We start from the raw sequence: 15,730 nt of genomic DNA, 5'->3' as shown, positions 1-15,730 counted from the left end.
TGGGGCCCAACCTCTCAATGAAGACCATCGAAGAATTTGGGGAACATGGTATAAAATCTCTGCAGATTCTGAAGCTGGACTCGATCAATACACTACACTAGGCTGACTGCCCTTATCTATAAAGCTCTCTCTAAAGTACCCTTAGCTTTGTTGATATTTAAATGCCTCAGGACACTTTGCCCTCTTGGATTCTTAGTGACCTCCATTTTTTTAACCTCAGTTTCTCACTGTTCTCAGCTTACAATAAAAGGCCTCCTTCTCTCCCTGGAGCTACCTCATGGGCACACACACCTAGGTCTCTGAGTGAGCCATCCCCAGGCTGTCTTTCCAACTTTCCTTTTTTTTTTTTTTTTTTATTAAAGTGTAGCTTTGTCAATTCTCTGCCTCATGGATTACCAGCCTGTGTCCCACCGCAGGCCCTTCCCAATGTTTCCCAGCTTTCATTCGGAAGTGGGAGGGAAAGGAGGGAAGAAAAGGAGCAACAACGAAGGGAGGTGGCAGAAACGGTTTTGGATGAGTGGCCTGATCACCAGAAGTCATGGTTCTTTCTGCACAGCACTGACTGAATGACTGTGGTTAGCCTGAAGGACCACATTGAGAACCCAAAATTGAAGAGGTTCCCAAGACAAGGAAGAACTGAAAATCTTATCTACAAGGAGAATCTAAAGAAAGTAGTGAAAGCAGGAAGTAACTCCACTGACTTCCTATTTACCATTGATTTTCAAATGAAAGAGAGAATACAAGTCTTGTGCAGCTGCAAAACATGGAACAAGAACCAACAAGTTTCAAAGATGCAGGTCTCCCAAGGCTATATTGTAGCAATGTAGCTGAGATGACAACAGCAAGAACAAAGAGATAAGTTTTGGAGGACACCTGACAGGACCTGTGAAGAACTGCTTGGGGAAAGAAGGATGAAGAAGGTGACATCCAGAACTTAGATTTGTGGTTGTACATGTACAGTAACTTTTCAGTTTCCTCTTATCTCTCAGCTACTATGATTCTATAAAATTCCAAAATATGGCAGATGTCTTTGGGAAAGGAAAATGAAATTACCCACGAAGAACACCTGGGTGATGGTTGCCAACAAGTGTGATGTCAGCGGGTGTGGCAGGGAGTTTCATAAGGTCCACCTCACCTACCTGCCAATCAGAGCCATCTTCCCTCCCCTCAACACACAACACCTCACCACCAGATCAACTGCTCAGAGATGGCCAGCTTCTCCCTAATGCCCCTGCCCCACCCATCCCTCACTACTGAGCCATCATACTTGGCAGCCTACAGACAAAACACCTGGGGGTGTGGGGCATGTGTATTCAGGGCCATAGTGCCAGCAGCCAAAGAACTCCATCAGCATCACAATCTCAAGACAGACCTGGGAACCAACTGATTGAAACATGTTTATTGAGCTCATCATTAAGGCTTAGAGGAGTCTGAGGAAGAAGACCCAAATAATAGATTCTTTATACATAGGGAGGCAGTTACCATCTCCAGTTTTGGGATAAAACTTCTACCCCATACCAAGCACAGTAGAAAACAATCAGAGGGGCAGAGCCATGGTACATTAGAGAGGACAGGGGCTCACAAATTCTCTACCTACCACTATCAGAGAAAGGGACATTAGAAAGGCAAGGCCACATCTTCTTCCCCTTAGAGGCTGACCCAAGCCTGAAGGAATGCTTCATTTTGCTAGTTCTTCCTGTTTGCCTTTTCCAAGTGCTCATGACCCTGAGGTGGAGAATGGAGAAGAGGAGGGGCTCAGAGTCCTGTCAGAAATCCTGTAATGAAAAAGATGAAAGACACAGAGTCACAGCAACAGTCCAGAGAGCAAACTGAAGCCTGAACAATCTCAGATGATGATCCTAACTTCCCTTCCCAAAGCTCCAGAGACAGTCAGAAGGCCACCCAAGAGCTTTGGCCTTTCTATTTGACAGCTATGCAGTTTGTCTACCAGCATTTGAAGGAACACATAACCCCAGCTCTGGGCACACTCACCTCGATGTTCAGCTCTGTAGTATCTAAGAGGTCCGGCCCATGTTCACTGGGGGAAGTGGGGCTACCAATTTGCTAGAAGAAATGGGCCGAAAGTTAGAAAGGTTTTTCCTCACTCCTGTCTAATGCCAGCAGAAACATGGTCCCTACTGCAGTCCTATAGAATCAGGTACAAGGAGCTGCCAGTCACCACAGAAGTGCAGCCTCTTGGCCTGCTGACTGAGCCCCTTAAAATACACTCAACATTGGAGCTAAAGAATGGGATTTTCCTAGCACTTCAGGACAGATGATCTGAATAGAGGCCTTGCTGGCTTGCTGGCTGGTCTCTAGTATGAAGGTGTCATTGTTTTGATTTTCCTCTGTGCACAAAGCCTACATTCCCCTGGATCTATTCTATTGCATTTTTTCTCTATGGAGCAAAACAGAGAGCAAAAGAATAGCAGAACATAAATTGGGAATGGTGGAGCGGCTCAAATGGTAAGAGCACCTGTCTAGCAAACATAAGGCCCTGACTGAGTTCAAACCCCAGTGCTGCTAAAAAAGAAAAAAAGAAAGAAACTTTGCCAGGCATCAATGGCTCACACCTATAATCCTAGCTTCTCAGGAGGCAGAGATCAGGAGGATCACAGTTCAAAGCCTGTCTTGGGCAAATAGTTCACCAGACTATCTTGAAAATACCCAACACAAAAAAAGGACCAGTGGAGTGGCTCAAGTGGTAGAACTACTGCTTAGCAAGTGTGAGGCTGAGTTCAAACCCCAGTACTGGAAAAAAAAAAAAAAGGTAAACTGGTGCAGACTATCTGTGGCCCCCACAAATCTGTATTTTGAAATCCCAATCCCTACAGTAGTTAATATTAGAAGGTTGGGCCTTTGGGAGGTGATTGGGTCAGAACGTGGGGCCCTTGTGACTGGGATTAGTGCCCTTCTTAGAGGCCAGAGAGCTAGCTTGATCTTTCCTCCATGTGAGAACATGAAACAATCTCAAAGTGGCAGTGGGCCCTCAATGTTATTGGACTGTGCTTACCCTGATGTGCTATAAAATGAATGTCTGTTGTTTATAAGCCACCAGGCTATGGTACTCTGTTATGGCAGCCCAAACTGACTAAAGGCTAGCCCTTAGCAGTTCATAAGGTACTTGTACTTTGGATTTTGTGTAAAACCTCCATTGTAAATACAAAGAAACAGGCTGAGAAGGGGCAACAGGTAACTTGACATGGAACTGAGACTCCCATTTGGGCCACCTCGCTCTAAACTCTGTGCTTCACTTACTACAACAGAGCCTCCTCCTGAGGAGGACAGTAAAAGCAGAAAAGGGAGCAAGTAGAGGGACAGAAGTGGGCAGCCCTGTCAGAAGAGAGGGAAGGAGGCTGTGGGGGAAAGTAGGGAGAGCCACACTGAATGGGCTGCAAGAGTGGACTGATAGTCTTTCATTCCTGGCTCTACGATGGCTTGGAACAATTGGAATTCTTAAGAGGCTCACAGACAGCAGTATTTATTTGGGGATTGGGAGCGGGAGTGCTATTCCCAGCCTTTTTCATATTTTAACTTTGTTTTAATTCTTTAATAAAAATAAAGTCAAATCCAAGTCCACAGCAACTCACAACTTCTCCTCCTGTCCTCTGTGATTCTGTCTAACAGTCCTAAGCAGCATTCAGAGCCAAAATAATAATGAGGACTGAGAGGGGAATCCCTGCACATTTCCTACCTGTCATCCATGTCTAGAGAGAGAGGTCCATGTACCTTGTCTGCTCCTTGCCATTCTTCACTTGATTCATCCAGAATTCCTAACTCTTCCTCCTCATCCTCTTCCATAAGGCTGAGTCTGCCGGTAGTGGCAAAAAGTGGGAGTTTTCAAACTGTCCTTTCAGGTCCCCCCAAGTGTTTTTCAGAGGCACCCAAGAAGAGAGTGGGCAGCAAGTGGAGCAGAACATTGGGCTCTAGGCTTCAGTGGGAGTTGCTCTTTACACACTAGGGATCCATATTGTGTTGGAAGAAGTGTTCTAGAATTAAAACAAGCTCAAAAAGCACCTGCAGAGAAGCACTAGCTAAGGTGAAACTCCCCCACAGAATGGGTATAAAGCGTGCAGTGAAGCCAGAAGAGGATGGGGAAGCTCACCGGGTCAGCCGGTTGCCCAGACTAGGGCCTGACGGGTCTTGCAGAGTCCCAAAATGTTGTGCATCCAAGAACTTTGAGCGCTGGGTGCCTGAGAGGGGCTGGCTGTTGAGAATGGAAAAGGATTAGTGACAGGATAAAAGTATAGGGTTAAAAGATGATGCAGGGTGCCAGTGCTGAAGGGGAGAAAAGCTCAGAATGAGAGGACTTTTTTTTTGCAGTACTGGGGTTTGAACTCAGAGCCTTGTGCTTGCTAGGCAAGTGGTCTACCATTTGAGCCATGCCCCCAGCCGTTTTTGCTTTTAGTTTAGCTTTTTTTTTTTAATAGGTTCTTGTGTTTTTGCCTAGGCCAACTCTGGACCACAATCCTCCTATTTATACCTCCCACAGGAGTGGAGGCACTAGCTATCACGCTCAACTTCATTGGTTGAGATGGACTCTCTAACTTTTTGCCCAGGTTGGCCTGGAACAGTGATCCTCCCGATCTCGGCCTCCCAAGTAGCTGGGATTATAAACGTGCACCACCACACCCAGCTAGAGAGACATCTTGAAATTATAAAAAGGAAAAGCATCCTAGGAACATCAAAGAACGAGGGTGTGCCACAGAGCAAACAAGAACAAACAGGAACACTAAACTGGGGACCAGATGCTGTCTCCCCTCAGCCTCACCTGTGCATGAGCTCTGATTCTGAGCTATCTTCTTCTTCTTCCTTGTCACCCACTGCCCCCAGTGGTTGCCTGTTCTTCAGCACTGTGGAGGTGAGTGTGGGTGTGGGTGGGACACTGTTCAGCTGTAGGCTCTCTTCCTGAGATGAGGAGACATCCTCTCCCTGGTGCCTGTAAGAGTCTGCAAGGAAGTAGATGCACATAAAAAACAGATCAGGGACCTACCCTGGTGGCTTTATTAAGACCTGCCCAGGTTTGGTGAGGGTAAGTTAAGCAAAAGAGAATGGAAAACTTACATGGCTTCATTCTGTTTCACCTCAAAAATGAGCACAGTCCTATGTACTGAATGCACAGCACTGTGTGCTACAATGTAAGACCTGTGGGATTGTATGGAGGCATTGTCCTAGATTTTCCTAAGCTACTGAACAGCTTATAAAACAAGATGAAAAAACAGACAAATATCCATTTCACAGATAGCAACATTTGAAAATAAATGTGAGAGATTGTAGAATCCCTAAGATTGAGAGGTCTGGGACAATGGAGACATCAGAGATCCTATTCATTCCAGATTTCTGTGGTTAGAAAAGAGCTTAAAATGGCATCTGAATTACATACAGTAGATGCATGAGAACCAGGAAGGAACGGGAAAATGGGAGGCAGAATATTGTGAAAGTCTGAAAAAAAAGGAGACGATGGCAATGTTGGTGTCTGATAGGAAAGTTGAAAGAAAGGGCTCTTCCCTATGGACTGGAAAAGACAAAGGAAGATGTCAAAGGTTCTTCTCTGAGGAGCTCATTCCCTGAGAAAACCCAAGTGATGCTATTAAAATATTGGCCAAATGGCTATTAGTATTTGTCAGTGGTAAATATTCATACACCCATCACCCTCTTCCTCCAAGGCCATGCTTGTACACTGAGACCAACAATCCAAAAGTTAGTTGCCAATGGTTCATGTGAAAGGCTATAAAAAACAGGGAAATAGCACCCGTGAACTTGTCCTCAGAGAGAAAACTCTGGGCCTCCAGTGGATCATTCTTAGCTCACCAATCTGGTAATGGTGAAGAGGCCTCTTCTCCATTTTCCCCTGCCTTTCAGTAAATACCACCTACATTCTGCCAAGTTCCAAACTGACTCCAGCCTCTAGCTCTTCCCCAAACTCCAGTTTCTGATTCCCAGATGTCTGTCCAACATCTGTACCTGGGTGTGCATGGCTAACAACAAAGCCCTGATCACCCTCTACAGCCTGTTCCACTCACACCCTCCCCAATTCATATGACCTCAACCCATCCTTCCAAATCCTTGAAGTAGTCCTTAGCAACTCTCTTTTATCTTACACCCAACATCTAATTTGTCCAGGATTCCTATTAGAGATTCTTCAGATTCCTATTAGAGATTCTTCAGAAATGCATCCAGAATCAGCCCCTCCTCCTCATCTCCACACTTGCTCTGGGCATGCTTATCACCTGGTGGGATCCTCTTCCAGCCACCTTGCTTCTACCCTGGCCCCTCTACCTTCAGTTCTCCAATAGCAGCCAGATCCTTATCAGACTCAGGCAGAGCCTGTGAGTCCTCTCCAAAGTATCCTGATGTTTTCCCACTACACTCAGAACAGAAGACAGAGTCTTTAGTTGCCCTTATATCTTCTGGATTCCTGTGACCTATTTGGTCTCAGATCTTCCATTTGCTACATTCCAGCCACAACAATCTTCTCTGATGTTCCCTGAACACATCAGGAGTATCGCTCCTCATGGCCTTTGGATTAGTTGCTCCCTGCTAAATATACCCTCCTTCAGAACGCTCTTAAGAAACTGATTGGGAGGCCATTAGACTGAGACAGTTCCAATGCCTTGGGTCCCTACATAAGCAAGCCAGAATCCAATTTTAATATGTATTACTTAGGAGACTGAAATTTAAGTTCAACCAGTCAGAAACCACCAACTAACCTCTAACCAGAGTATCCACTTTAACCAATCAAGTATCTGTCTAACTTTGAATAATACCTTACAAATGTTTCTCCTTCAGAGCCCGCAGACTGGTACTACTCAATTCACAAATTGTTGATTTGTCAAATAAGCTCATTAAAATTACAATGTGCCTAAGTTCACTTTTAAACACCTCCCTTAGATTTTCTGCCCAACATTCACTTTCTGTGAGGCCTTCTCAGTTCCCTATTACCCTTTATAATATTGCAACCATTCCAAGAACGCCCTATCTGCCTCCCTGCTTTTTTGCCATAGCATTTATCACTGTCTGGCATACACTAAAGGAAGGTGTATTTTTGTTTACTGATGCATTCCCAGTTCCTGGTGCTCAGTTGGCTGCTCAATGAACAACAGAATCAATCTTCTCACTTTTATCTCAACTTTATAAACTCTCTGCTTTAGGCAAATTAATCCTCATCTATGGCAGGCTAACATACACCTTTCCATATTGTGCACATGCTATTCTGTGACCCCTGGATGCTTGTTCTTTATCTGTTCACCTTGTATAAAACTTACTCTTTTTCAAAACTCCAGTTTAAATTCTAGTCTTGGGAAAGCCTTCATAGATCAATTAAACTTAAAGTGTTATCTCCCGCCTCTGAATTCTATAGCATTTTTTTGTACCAACCTTCAAGGCCATTATTTATTGACAAATAGTCATAATTCAGATTTTCTTTAAATGTATTTTCCCTCTTTCTATTTAGACAATAATCCTTCCTGACCTACCTCTGAAACACAGCATCATATGTATAGTTGGTTATTAACAAATATTCATTTGTTACCTGATTAAAGTACAATTTCCTGGTGATATACAGAAGACAAAAAAGAAATCAGCTGGGTGCTGGTGGCTCACACCTATAATCCTAGCTACTCCAGAGGGAGATCAGAAGGATCACAGTTTGAAGCCAGCCTAGGCAAATGAGACCCTATCTTGAAAACATCTAACTCAAAAAAGGGCTAGTAGAGTGGCTTAAGTAGTACAGTGCCTGCTTAGTAAGCATGAGACCCTGAGTTCAAAGCCTAGTATTGCCAAAAAAGAAATCACGCTAGGGTTCGGTGATAGAACACTTAAGGGCCTAGCGTGTGCAAGGCCCTGGGAGGGAGAGACAGAAAGAAGGAAGAAAGAAATCACACACTACCTCACACATATACAAAAATTAACTCACTGTAGACCTAAATCTAAGAGCTAAAACTATAAAACTTTAAAAAAAAATAGGAGTGAATCTTTGTGATCTTGGATTAGTTCCTTGAACTATGACACCAAAAACACAAGCAACAAAAGAAAAAATAGAAAAGTTGTATTTCATCAACTTTCAATTATTTATTAGTTTTAAAAATTAGTAACTTTTGTGTTTTAATGGCTGCCATCAACAACATGGAAAGAACCCACAGAATTGAAGAAAATGTCTGCATACCATATACCTGATAGATCTTTTATCCAGAATATATAAAAAACTCTTACAGCTCAACAAAAAGACAAACACCTCTATTTAAAAATGAATAAAGTATCTGAATAGACATTTCTCCAAAAAGATCAACTGTTAACAGACACGTGAAAAAAAGTTTAACATTATTAGTCACTATATCTCCAAACATTTGTACGTGAATGTTTAGCAGCAAAATGCCTAACAATAAAAACAAAAAGGGCAACAACTCATGTCCAATGAATGGACAAAGTAAGTTACTAGCCATAAAATAGAATATTATTCTGCCGTAAAAGTGAGGAACTAATACATTCTCAAACACAGATGAATCCTGAAAACATGTTAAGTGAAAGAAAGCAGACATATAAGGCTACATATTTAATGGTTCTATTTAGATAAAGTGTCTGGAATAGGCAAAATCAGAGACAGGAAGCAGGTTAGAGATACTGCCCAGGACTGGGAGGACAAAGAGAATTAAAGTAACCGCTAACAGGTACACAGTTTTTTAGAGTGATGAAATGTTCTAAAATTAGATAGTAGTGATGGCTCTATAATTTGGTGAATATATTAAAAGCCACTGAAATGCATACTTTAAATGGCTGAATACTATGGTATTTGAATTATAACTCAATAAAGCTGTAACATTTAAAAAGTCACACTTTAAAATGTACACTAAGCTGGGTGCCAGTGGCTCATGCCTGCCTGCAATCCTAGTTACTCAGGAGGCAAATATCAGGAAGATTGTGATTTGAAGCCAGCCTGGGGAAACAGTTTGTCCAAGTCCCTATCTCGGAAAAACCCATCAAAAAAAGGACTGGTAGAGTGGCTCAAGATGTAGGCCCCGAGTTCAAACCCCACTACCATGGCCTTCCAAAATAAATAAAACAAAATATACACCAGAAAACACATACTAAAATATCAAACTAATTTCTAGGATACTACCACTTAATAAGTGTGTACAAAAATGCAGATTAAAGAGAAAACCTTAGCTAAATTACATATATAAGACAACTGGTGATCTGGTGACTGTGCAAAAATCCCTAAAATACAGAAAACAATGGAATGTGTGCCATCAAGGAGGGAGCCCTGAATGTCCAGGATGCTTAGTTCAGTCTGGGCTTCTAGTGTTAGTTTTTCATTTTTCATAGAGGTCTGCTATTTTTAGTTAAGTTTTAATTTAAGTTAGCTAAACCGTGAAGAAAATGAATACCTTTAATGATAGATGATACTCAATGAAATATGTGACAAATTAAAAGTCTGAACGAGGTCAAAGACCATCTTCCTGCTCAACTAAGCAGAGGCAACCAGAAGGGCAGCACCAAGTGTCCTATCTCCTCCCCAGCCCCCTACCTTCAATGCGTCTCTTCTTGGAGCGGGGGTGGCCCTGAGGGTTGGCCTCTACTGTGTTCTCCATAGGGCGAAGGGAGTGGCAGTAGGTGGTCACTGGACCCCAGGGAGGGCTAGGTGCCTGAGAGACCCGTTGCAGACACTTTTCCAGGTAGGACAGTCTAAGGAAGGAGCAGAGAGGCTGAAGTGGCCATCAGTCCCCCCACCAGGTCCTTCCATAACCCACATCTCTGCTTGCCCACCTACTAACTTACAGCAGCTGCTTATCTTGATGGAAGAGGCGGGGAGAGAACTCTGAAAGGAGCTCAAGGAATGCCAGATTGGGGGGTTCCTCAGAGGAGCCAGCTGGAGGAAGCTCAGACAAGGAGAACTTGATGCCTTCCCTTGATTGGGCAGAAATATTTCAGAAAGTCTGAGATTCCCTGTGTAAGTGTACCCTCCCCCATCCCTACTTGTCACCCAGAGCACATCCACTACCAATTTGACTACTGCTTCTTCACATACTTACCCCCACCCTGGAACTTCACTCCCAGCCCTCCCTGTACCCAGCCTCCAACCAGCACTTCCTCACTTGTGCAGCATGACTACAAGGTCTCGGTTCTGTAGCTGCTGGGGTCCAAAGCTCAGGGCAAACCTACGGGCCAGGTCTCTCATCTCGATGAAGGCTGGCAGCTCACTCAGGCCCTGAGGACCCTGCTCCTGCATTAGCTCTGTGTACAGCTGTGTCCGGGAGACATGGCATGTTTGAAATGAGAGGGACAAGATGGCTCTAGAGAAGCACAACACTCCCCTCTCTGCTCAGCAATTTCACAGGACTTGGGACACCATTTACTAATTTCCTCCCTTTTTTCCTCCCAACAGTGCCCCAACCCCTGATCCCCTGGAGTAAAGAACCTTCAGCCCCGCTCTGTAACAGCAATTACAAATGTCTGTGGCAACTGAAGGAGCTACGAAAGAACAGACTAAAATATAATTAGGAATTGCCTACTGCTTCATTGTTGGTGCTCCCAGGTCCTAAAGGAAAGTTGATTTCTATGGGGTTGGGATGGAAACTGACCAGTTAGAAACATTTTCTAAGGGCCTGCAAGGTATAAAGGAGCCTGTCATGTGACCTGAGACTCAAAATAAGGTTCCTGTTCTTAAAGATCTCACAGTCCAACAGGCTGAGAGTAGACAGAGCCACAGACTTGAGGCCCTCTGCAGGGAGCACCTGCTTGAGGCTCAGCAGCAGGATTCGGGAACAATGACTTCGGTCAATCTGCCTTGCTCTTGTTAATGTTTCCTTGATAATGTCCCCATAGTCGTTGTAGAACTGAAAGAGAAGAAACAGAGAAGATAATGTTTAACCATAGGAAAAGACTTCCTCTTTGGGTTGTTCTTCACATCCCTAATCATGCCTTCTTCCCAAAAAGCTTTAGATAGGGAAACATGAATCTCAGCATAAAAATCAGACTAGACCTAATCTCTAACCAATAGGTACAAAGCCAGGCACAGTGACTCACACCTGTACTCCCAGCTACTCATGAAGCCTGGGCAAAGAGTTAGCAAGACAAGGAAAAAAAAAAAAGAAAAAAAGTTAGCAAGACCCTCTTCCCCCATTCAACAAAACAAGCTGGGGGTGGTGGCACACGCCTGTCATTGCAGCTACGTAGGACTGTGGTCTGAAGCCATTCCTGGGCAAATATGTGAGACCCTGCCTGAACAATAACCAAAAAGGGCTTGGGTATGGCTCAAGTGGTAGAGTTCCTGCCTAGCAAGCATGATGCCCTAAGTTCAAACCCTAGTACTGCTCCCCCTCCAAAAAAAAAAAAACAATAATCAGAGTTTAGGTAAAAACACAAGAGAAGAAACTCTGAGTCCAATTCTTGGAATAAGCAAGCCTGCCAGCATCCACCCTGATGAAGCACTGAAACCTATCTGTTCCTTCCACACAACAAGAGCTTCTCTCTGTTGCTCCCTCCAGTGTCCTCAGCACCTGGCAGGCCTGGCACACATGACACACCCAATAAATAAAGATCAATACAGTGGCACATGGGGGAGCTGGAGATATGCATCTAAGTATCTTGTGAGGACTGGTCCCTCTTCCATTCTTTTTACTTTCTGACATTACCCCATTCCATGGACTGGATTCAGACAAAAAATAGGTTTTAGGAGAGGAAGAATACAGTACTTCTCCTTCAATGAGTGTCTTAACAGCTTTTCTCTTATAATTATCTACTACTAAGTCTCTCTTCTTTGTCCTTTTATTCTAAACTCCTCCTTTGGTTCCCTCCTACTTTTAGCCTGATCCCCTCAGATGCTCCCCTCTCTTGCCTTTCTAAGATGCTATAGTGTTTGAGGCTGTGCTCAACTCGGTTCCCCCTCTTGTGTTTGTAGGGCCTCACTATACCTTGTTGTAGTGCTTGAAAACATCTGAGGCTGCATCCAGCTCTAGCACCCCATAGAGCAGCAGTTTGCAGAACCCAGCCAGGAGGCGGCGACGCTGGTGCAGCTGCTCTATCTGTGCATGATCTGCTTGTCAAAGGCAGAACCAATCACAAGCTTAGGCCTCCTGCAATCAATTCCTGAGCCAGGCCCAATCCCAAACCCTTCCTGCACCCCAGGAATAGAGTACCACTCTCTGGGTCTCCAGGCTGGAGGAAGACATGGTCCATGAGGAAGCTGGCTAGCTCAGATTGGAGAGTAGCTTCAGGAAAAAAGACGAGGGGCTTAAGGAAATCCCGTCCCCCTACAATCATCTGAGGACTAAAGATGAGAAGCAGGTCACTTAGTAAGATGAAAGCCTGTTGGGAGTGATGGGGAGAGGAAATTAAAAACCAAAATATTTACCAAGATTAGACTCATACAGCTAATGTCTCTGTGGTACAGAGTCTCCTCAGGTAGCAGGAACACTCGACTCTGTATAGAGTGAATACACACCTGCTCCTGGATCTCCTGATCCACATCAGAGAGGCAGCTCTGACAGAGTTCACAGAAGGCCACCATTCTGCCCTTCAGACTCGACAACTGCTTCTGTGGAGACAGTTGCTTGAAGGAAGAATGAAGACTTAGGCTCCACATGCCCACTCCCCTCCTCAGACCCCTTCTTACCTGGGAAACAGCTGATTCAGAAATGTGAGTTAGTGTCCAGAGAATGGAAAAATAGACAAGTGTCAAGGCTGGAAGGATAACCTGTAACCATACAATATCACCAAAATGAGGTTTGGGGCAGGAGAGTGAAATGCAGGTAACAAGAGAGCAAGGACAGTGAGTGAGTGAGGGGCCTGGGGAAGACACACACACACACACACACACACACACACACACAAATGACAGACAGAAAATGACACACACACACACACACACACACACACACACACACACACACACACACAAATGACAGACAGAAAATGAGACTGGAAAAATGAATTTCTTTTCAGTGGAAAAGAATTAATACTTTGGAGAACTGATATTCTGGACAATCTTCAGAGGCCTCTACCCAGACAGAAATGTCACATCTCCCTAATTTATTTACAGTATCCCCTCAATATTCTCCTTGACTCCTAGGAACCCGAGAGGACAGCTATCTTCAGGCACTGAAGCACTGTCCACTTTCCCAAAGAGGAATGGAAGGAGGGAGCCCACCTGATCTTTCTGTGTGTGTCCACTCCACACCCTGAGACTGGGCCTGTCACCCAGAACACAGGCCCTGAAGAACGCCTTCCCTCCCTCCACATCACAAATCTACCTGCCTGGCGAGGAACTTCTCCTGTGTCTACAGCCTTCCGGAGGAGTCTGTAGCATGGCTCGTAAAGTTCCCAGCGAGTCAGGTCATGAGCACTTTGTGGGAAAAAGGGAGGTATTAGGCTGGAACAGAACAAAGGGAACTAAGTCCCCAGACACAAGGAGAAATAGAGAGCAAGAGGGGCACTGCTCACTTGTAAAAAGCAGAGAGGCGCTTCAGCGTGGCTGCCAGACTGTACACCTCATCCTCATCTAGGAAGGATGACTGAGGGAGAAAGAAGGTCCACAAGTAGATTTTCCAAAGAGCTCAGCGATCCACATTCCTTATCTTCAGGCCCTATTCCACCCTAGTTGGGGGGTCCTGCCGTTTTGCCCCAGCTCCTACCTGCAGTAGCTCATCTAACTCCTGCTGGAAGCGGTCAGCCAGCAGATCCACTAGTTGGCTGCGGGCAAAGTCCACCCGGCTGAAGAACGTGAACTCAGGCTTACAGAGCAGATAGAGGGCATGTGCTCCAGCCTCAAGCACTGCTGGCTCCACGTGCTTCACCACCACTTCCTGAAGTTGTTGCAGGAGCAGCTCTAGATGCTGAAAGGGAAAAAGGTAAGAGAAGACAATGTGGAGTGGTAAGAGATAGGGAGGGGACAAACAGGGCTAGAAGAAGAACTTCATGGATAAAATGTCTAAAAAAGGAGGGGCTTACCAATTCTTCTGGAACCCAGGCCCTTTAAAAGTAGCAGATGCTGGCAGAACCTGTGGCCCTACCAGGGGAGCAGCAGCAAAGTATAGCAAAAACAGATCTTGCTGCATCCTCACCTTCTCCAAGCGTCGAGTGCAGTAGACACTGAGGTCAAAGTAGTTGAGTAGCTGCAGCAGGGGAGTAACCTTCTCTGCATCCGCCGAGAACTGTGGTGGTTGTGGGAACAGCCCTGTCTGTTAACTAACAGACTGCTAATCTTCCTCATCCCTCCATGAGGGCTATGCCCTCACTAGCTTGTGCCTGGGCAGAACAGGGCAGCTCTACCTTGGCCAGGAGCTGAGGCAGCAAAGGGATGAGGTGTTCTGCCAGCTTCATCTTGTCATCAGCTTGGAGCTTGCGTTCCTTAGCAGTTAAACCCTGGAATTAGAGACACTGTGGGATGGGGAAGGGTGAAAAAACACTGGTCCAGAGGGTGTATCTGTGCATCCCTCCTCCCTGTGACCTTTTCTGCCCATGGAGGAAAAGAGAATGCAGTAGCTCCCTTCACATTTTTTTTTCTGTAGTTGGGATTTTTTAAGGGGCAGAAGGAATGCCTTAACCCAGGACCTAGGGAGTAATGATGCCCAATATCTGCTTAGCTTTGATAATGATAAAACCTACCTAATGCACCCCTTGTGCCATACCTTCTTCCCAGTGATCCGACCCACGGGTGGGTGACCCTCTGCAGCTTGCCGGGCACTGGACACAAGGATTTCTATCAGTGTGCTCTCCTGCACATCGCCCAGGTCTAGGTTGGCAGGAAGATCAAAAGCAGAATCACAGACTGACTGCCCTCCATTTCTAAGCACAACCCCCACATACCACCTCTGTTATCATTTAAAGGTCATGCACAAATCTCTTCCCAGTTCACACAAAGATGTGTGGGGTGCCAATCCCTGACTACCATGTAGCACGTACTCTGATCCTTCTCCAGTAGTAGGCTTGTCAGACTCTCCCAGTCCTTCAGCTGAGATGCTGCACAGTCCCACAGGCTATCCACTAAGTAAGCAGCGTGATCATGGAGCTGTGAGAGAAGATGCATTATGTTACCTACTGATGCCACATGAAACTGCTCCAGGGCCTCTACTCCTAGGTCTCAGGCACAACAGCCACACATTCCCGTCACACATTACCTCACTCTCCACAAAGAAGGCCAGCAGAAGGTGGAAGAAAGTTCTTTGTATGTGTGGACTCCGGCGTCGCTCTCTTCCACCCACTGCTCTTGCCTCATACTCGGGGTAGAAAAGCCTGTGGGATGGACACACGGCACAGCACAGGAGGAAGTGAGAAAGCAATAATCACCACAGAGGGAAGGAACAGCCCAGGGAGTGGACAAAGGAACAAGGAAAGCCCATGGGGTTGACAGGAAAGGTGACACCAACAGAGACTTAGGGTAGGTATGTATGGGGCGTCCTCAGGCAGAACAGCAGCGGGTAAGGGAGACAAAAATGATGGTGCAAAAGAAACGCATGAGGAGTTCCACTCACTTCCAGTACAGAAACTCTCCCGCAGCAGAGGCCAGGGCACGATTAGAGGCATACACGACAGGGTAGACACTCTCACAGTCTGCATCAGTCAACACTCCATCCATGTTCCTACCAAGAGAAAAGAAGAACATGTGGATGCAGACACTGTCCTCTCACAAAACTGGGGCTAGGAACAAAACGAGGCAAAAACAACAAGGCTATGACTCACAGAGAACTTTTAAGTGAAGTGTGGAAGACAGAGGAGTATGGAGAGTTAGAGAAGA

The 15,730-nt window shown here is 45.3% G+C and overlaps 1 protein-coding gene across 1 annotated transcript in view; it reads right to left on the bottom strand.

The window, feature by feature from the left end:
- Positions 1-1,409: 1,409 nt before the first annotated feature.
- Positions 1,410-15,730, bottom strand: part of Stag3 (STAG3 cohesin complex component) — a 28,175-nt gene continuing 13,854 nt past the window's right edge. Inside the window, exons 12-33 of the mRNA XM_074075603.1 lie at positions 15,468-15,575; positions 15,114-15,228; positions 14,899-15,004; positions 14,625-14,728; positions 14,266-14,358; positions 14,058-14,147; positions 13,629-13,829; positions 13,438-13,508; positions 13,252-13,339; positions 12,611-12,691; positions 12,440-12,532; positions 12,135-12,303; positions 11,910-12,031; positions 10,731-10,832; positions 10,092-10,240; positions 9,775-9,903; positions 9,524-9,681; positions 4,772-4,949; positions 4,106-4,207; positions 3,730-3,811; positions 1,993-2,064; positions 1,410-1,725 (exon numbers count right to left, since the gene is read on the bottom strand). Of these exons, the coding sequence (XP_073931704.1) occupies positions 1,687-1,725; positions 1,993-2,064; positions 3,730-3,811; positions 4,106-4,207; positions 4,772-4,949; positions 9,524-9,681; positions 9,775-9,903; positions 10,092-10,240; positions 10,731-10,832; positions 11,910-12,031; positions 12,135-12,303; positions 12,440-12,532; positions 12,611-12,691; positions 13,252-13,339; positions 13,438-13,508; positions 13,629-13,829; positions 14,058-14,147; positions 14,266-14,358; positions 14,625-14,728; positions 14,899-15,004; positions 15,114-15,228; positions 15,468-15,575 (2,452 nt within the window). The 3' untranslated portion in view covers positions 1,410-1,686. The remainder of the gene's footprint in view (positions 1,726-1,992; positions 2,065-3,729; positions 3,812-4,105; positions 4,208-4,771; positions 4,950-9,523; positions 9,682-9,774; positions 9,904-10,091; positions 10,241-10,730; positions 10,833-11,909; positions 12,032-12,134; positions 12,304-12,439; positions 12,533-12,610; positions 12,692-13,251; positions 13,340-13,437; positions 13,509-13,628; positions 13,830-14,057; positions 14,148-14,265; positions 14,359-14,624; positions 14,729-14,898; positions 15,005-15,113; positions 15,229-15,467; positions 15,576-15,730) is intronic.

Source organism: Castor canadensis, chromosome 6 (genome assembly GCF_047511655.1).
Source record: "Castor canadensis chromosome 6, mCasCan1.hap1v2, whole genome shotgun sequence".
NCBI classification, from domain to species: Eukaryota; Metazoa; Chordata; class Mammalia; order Rodentia; family Castoridae; genus Castor; species Castor canadensis.
Note: the sequence above shows the minus strand (reverse complement) of the source record. Positions and strands in the feature narration are given on the sequence as shown.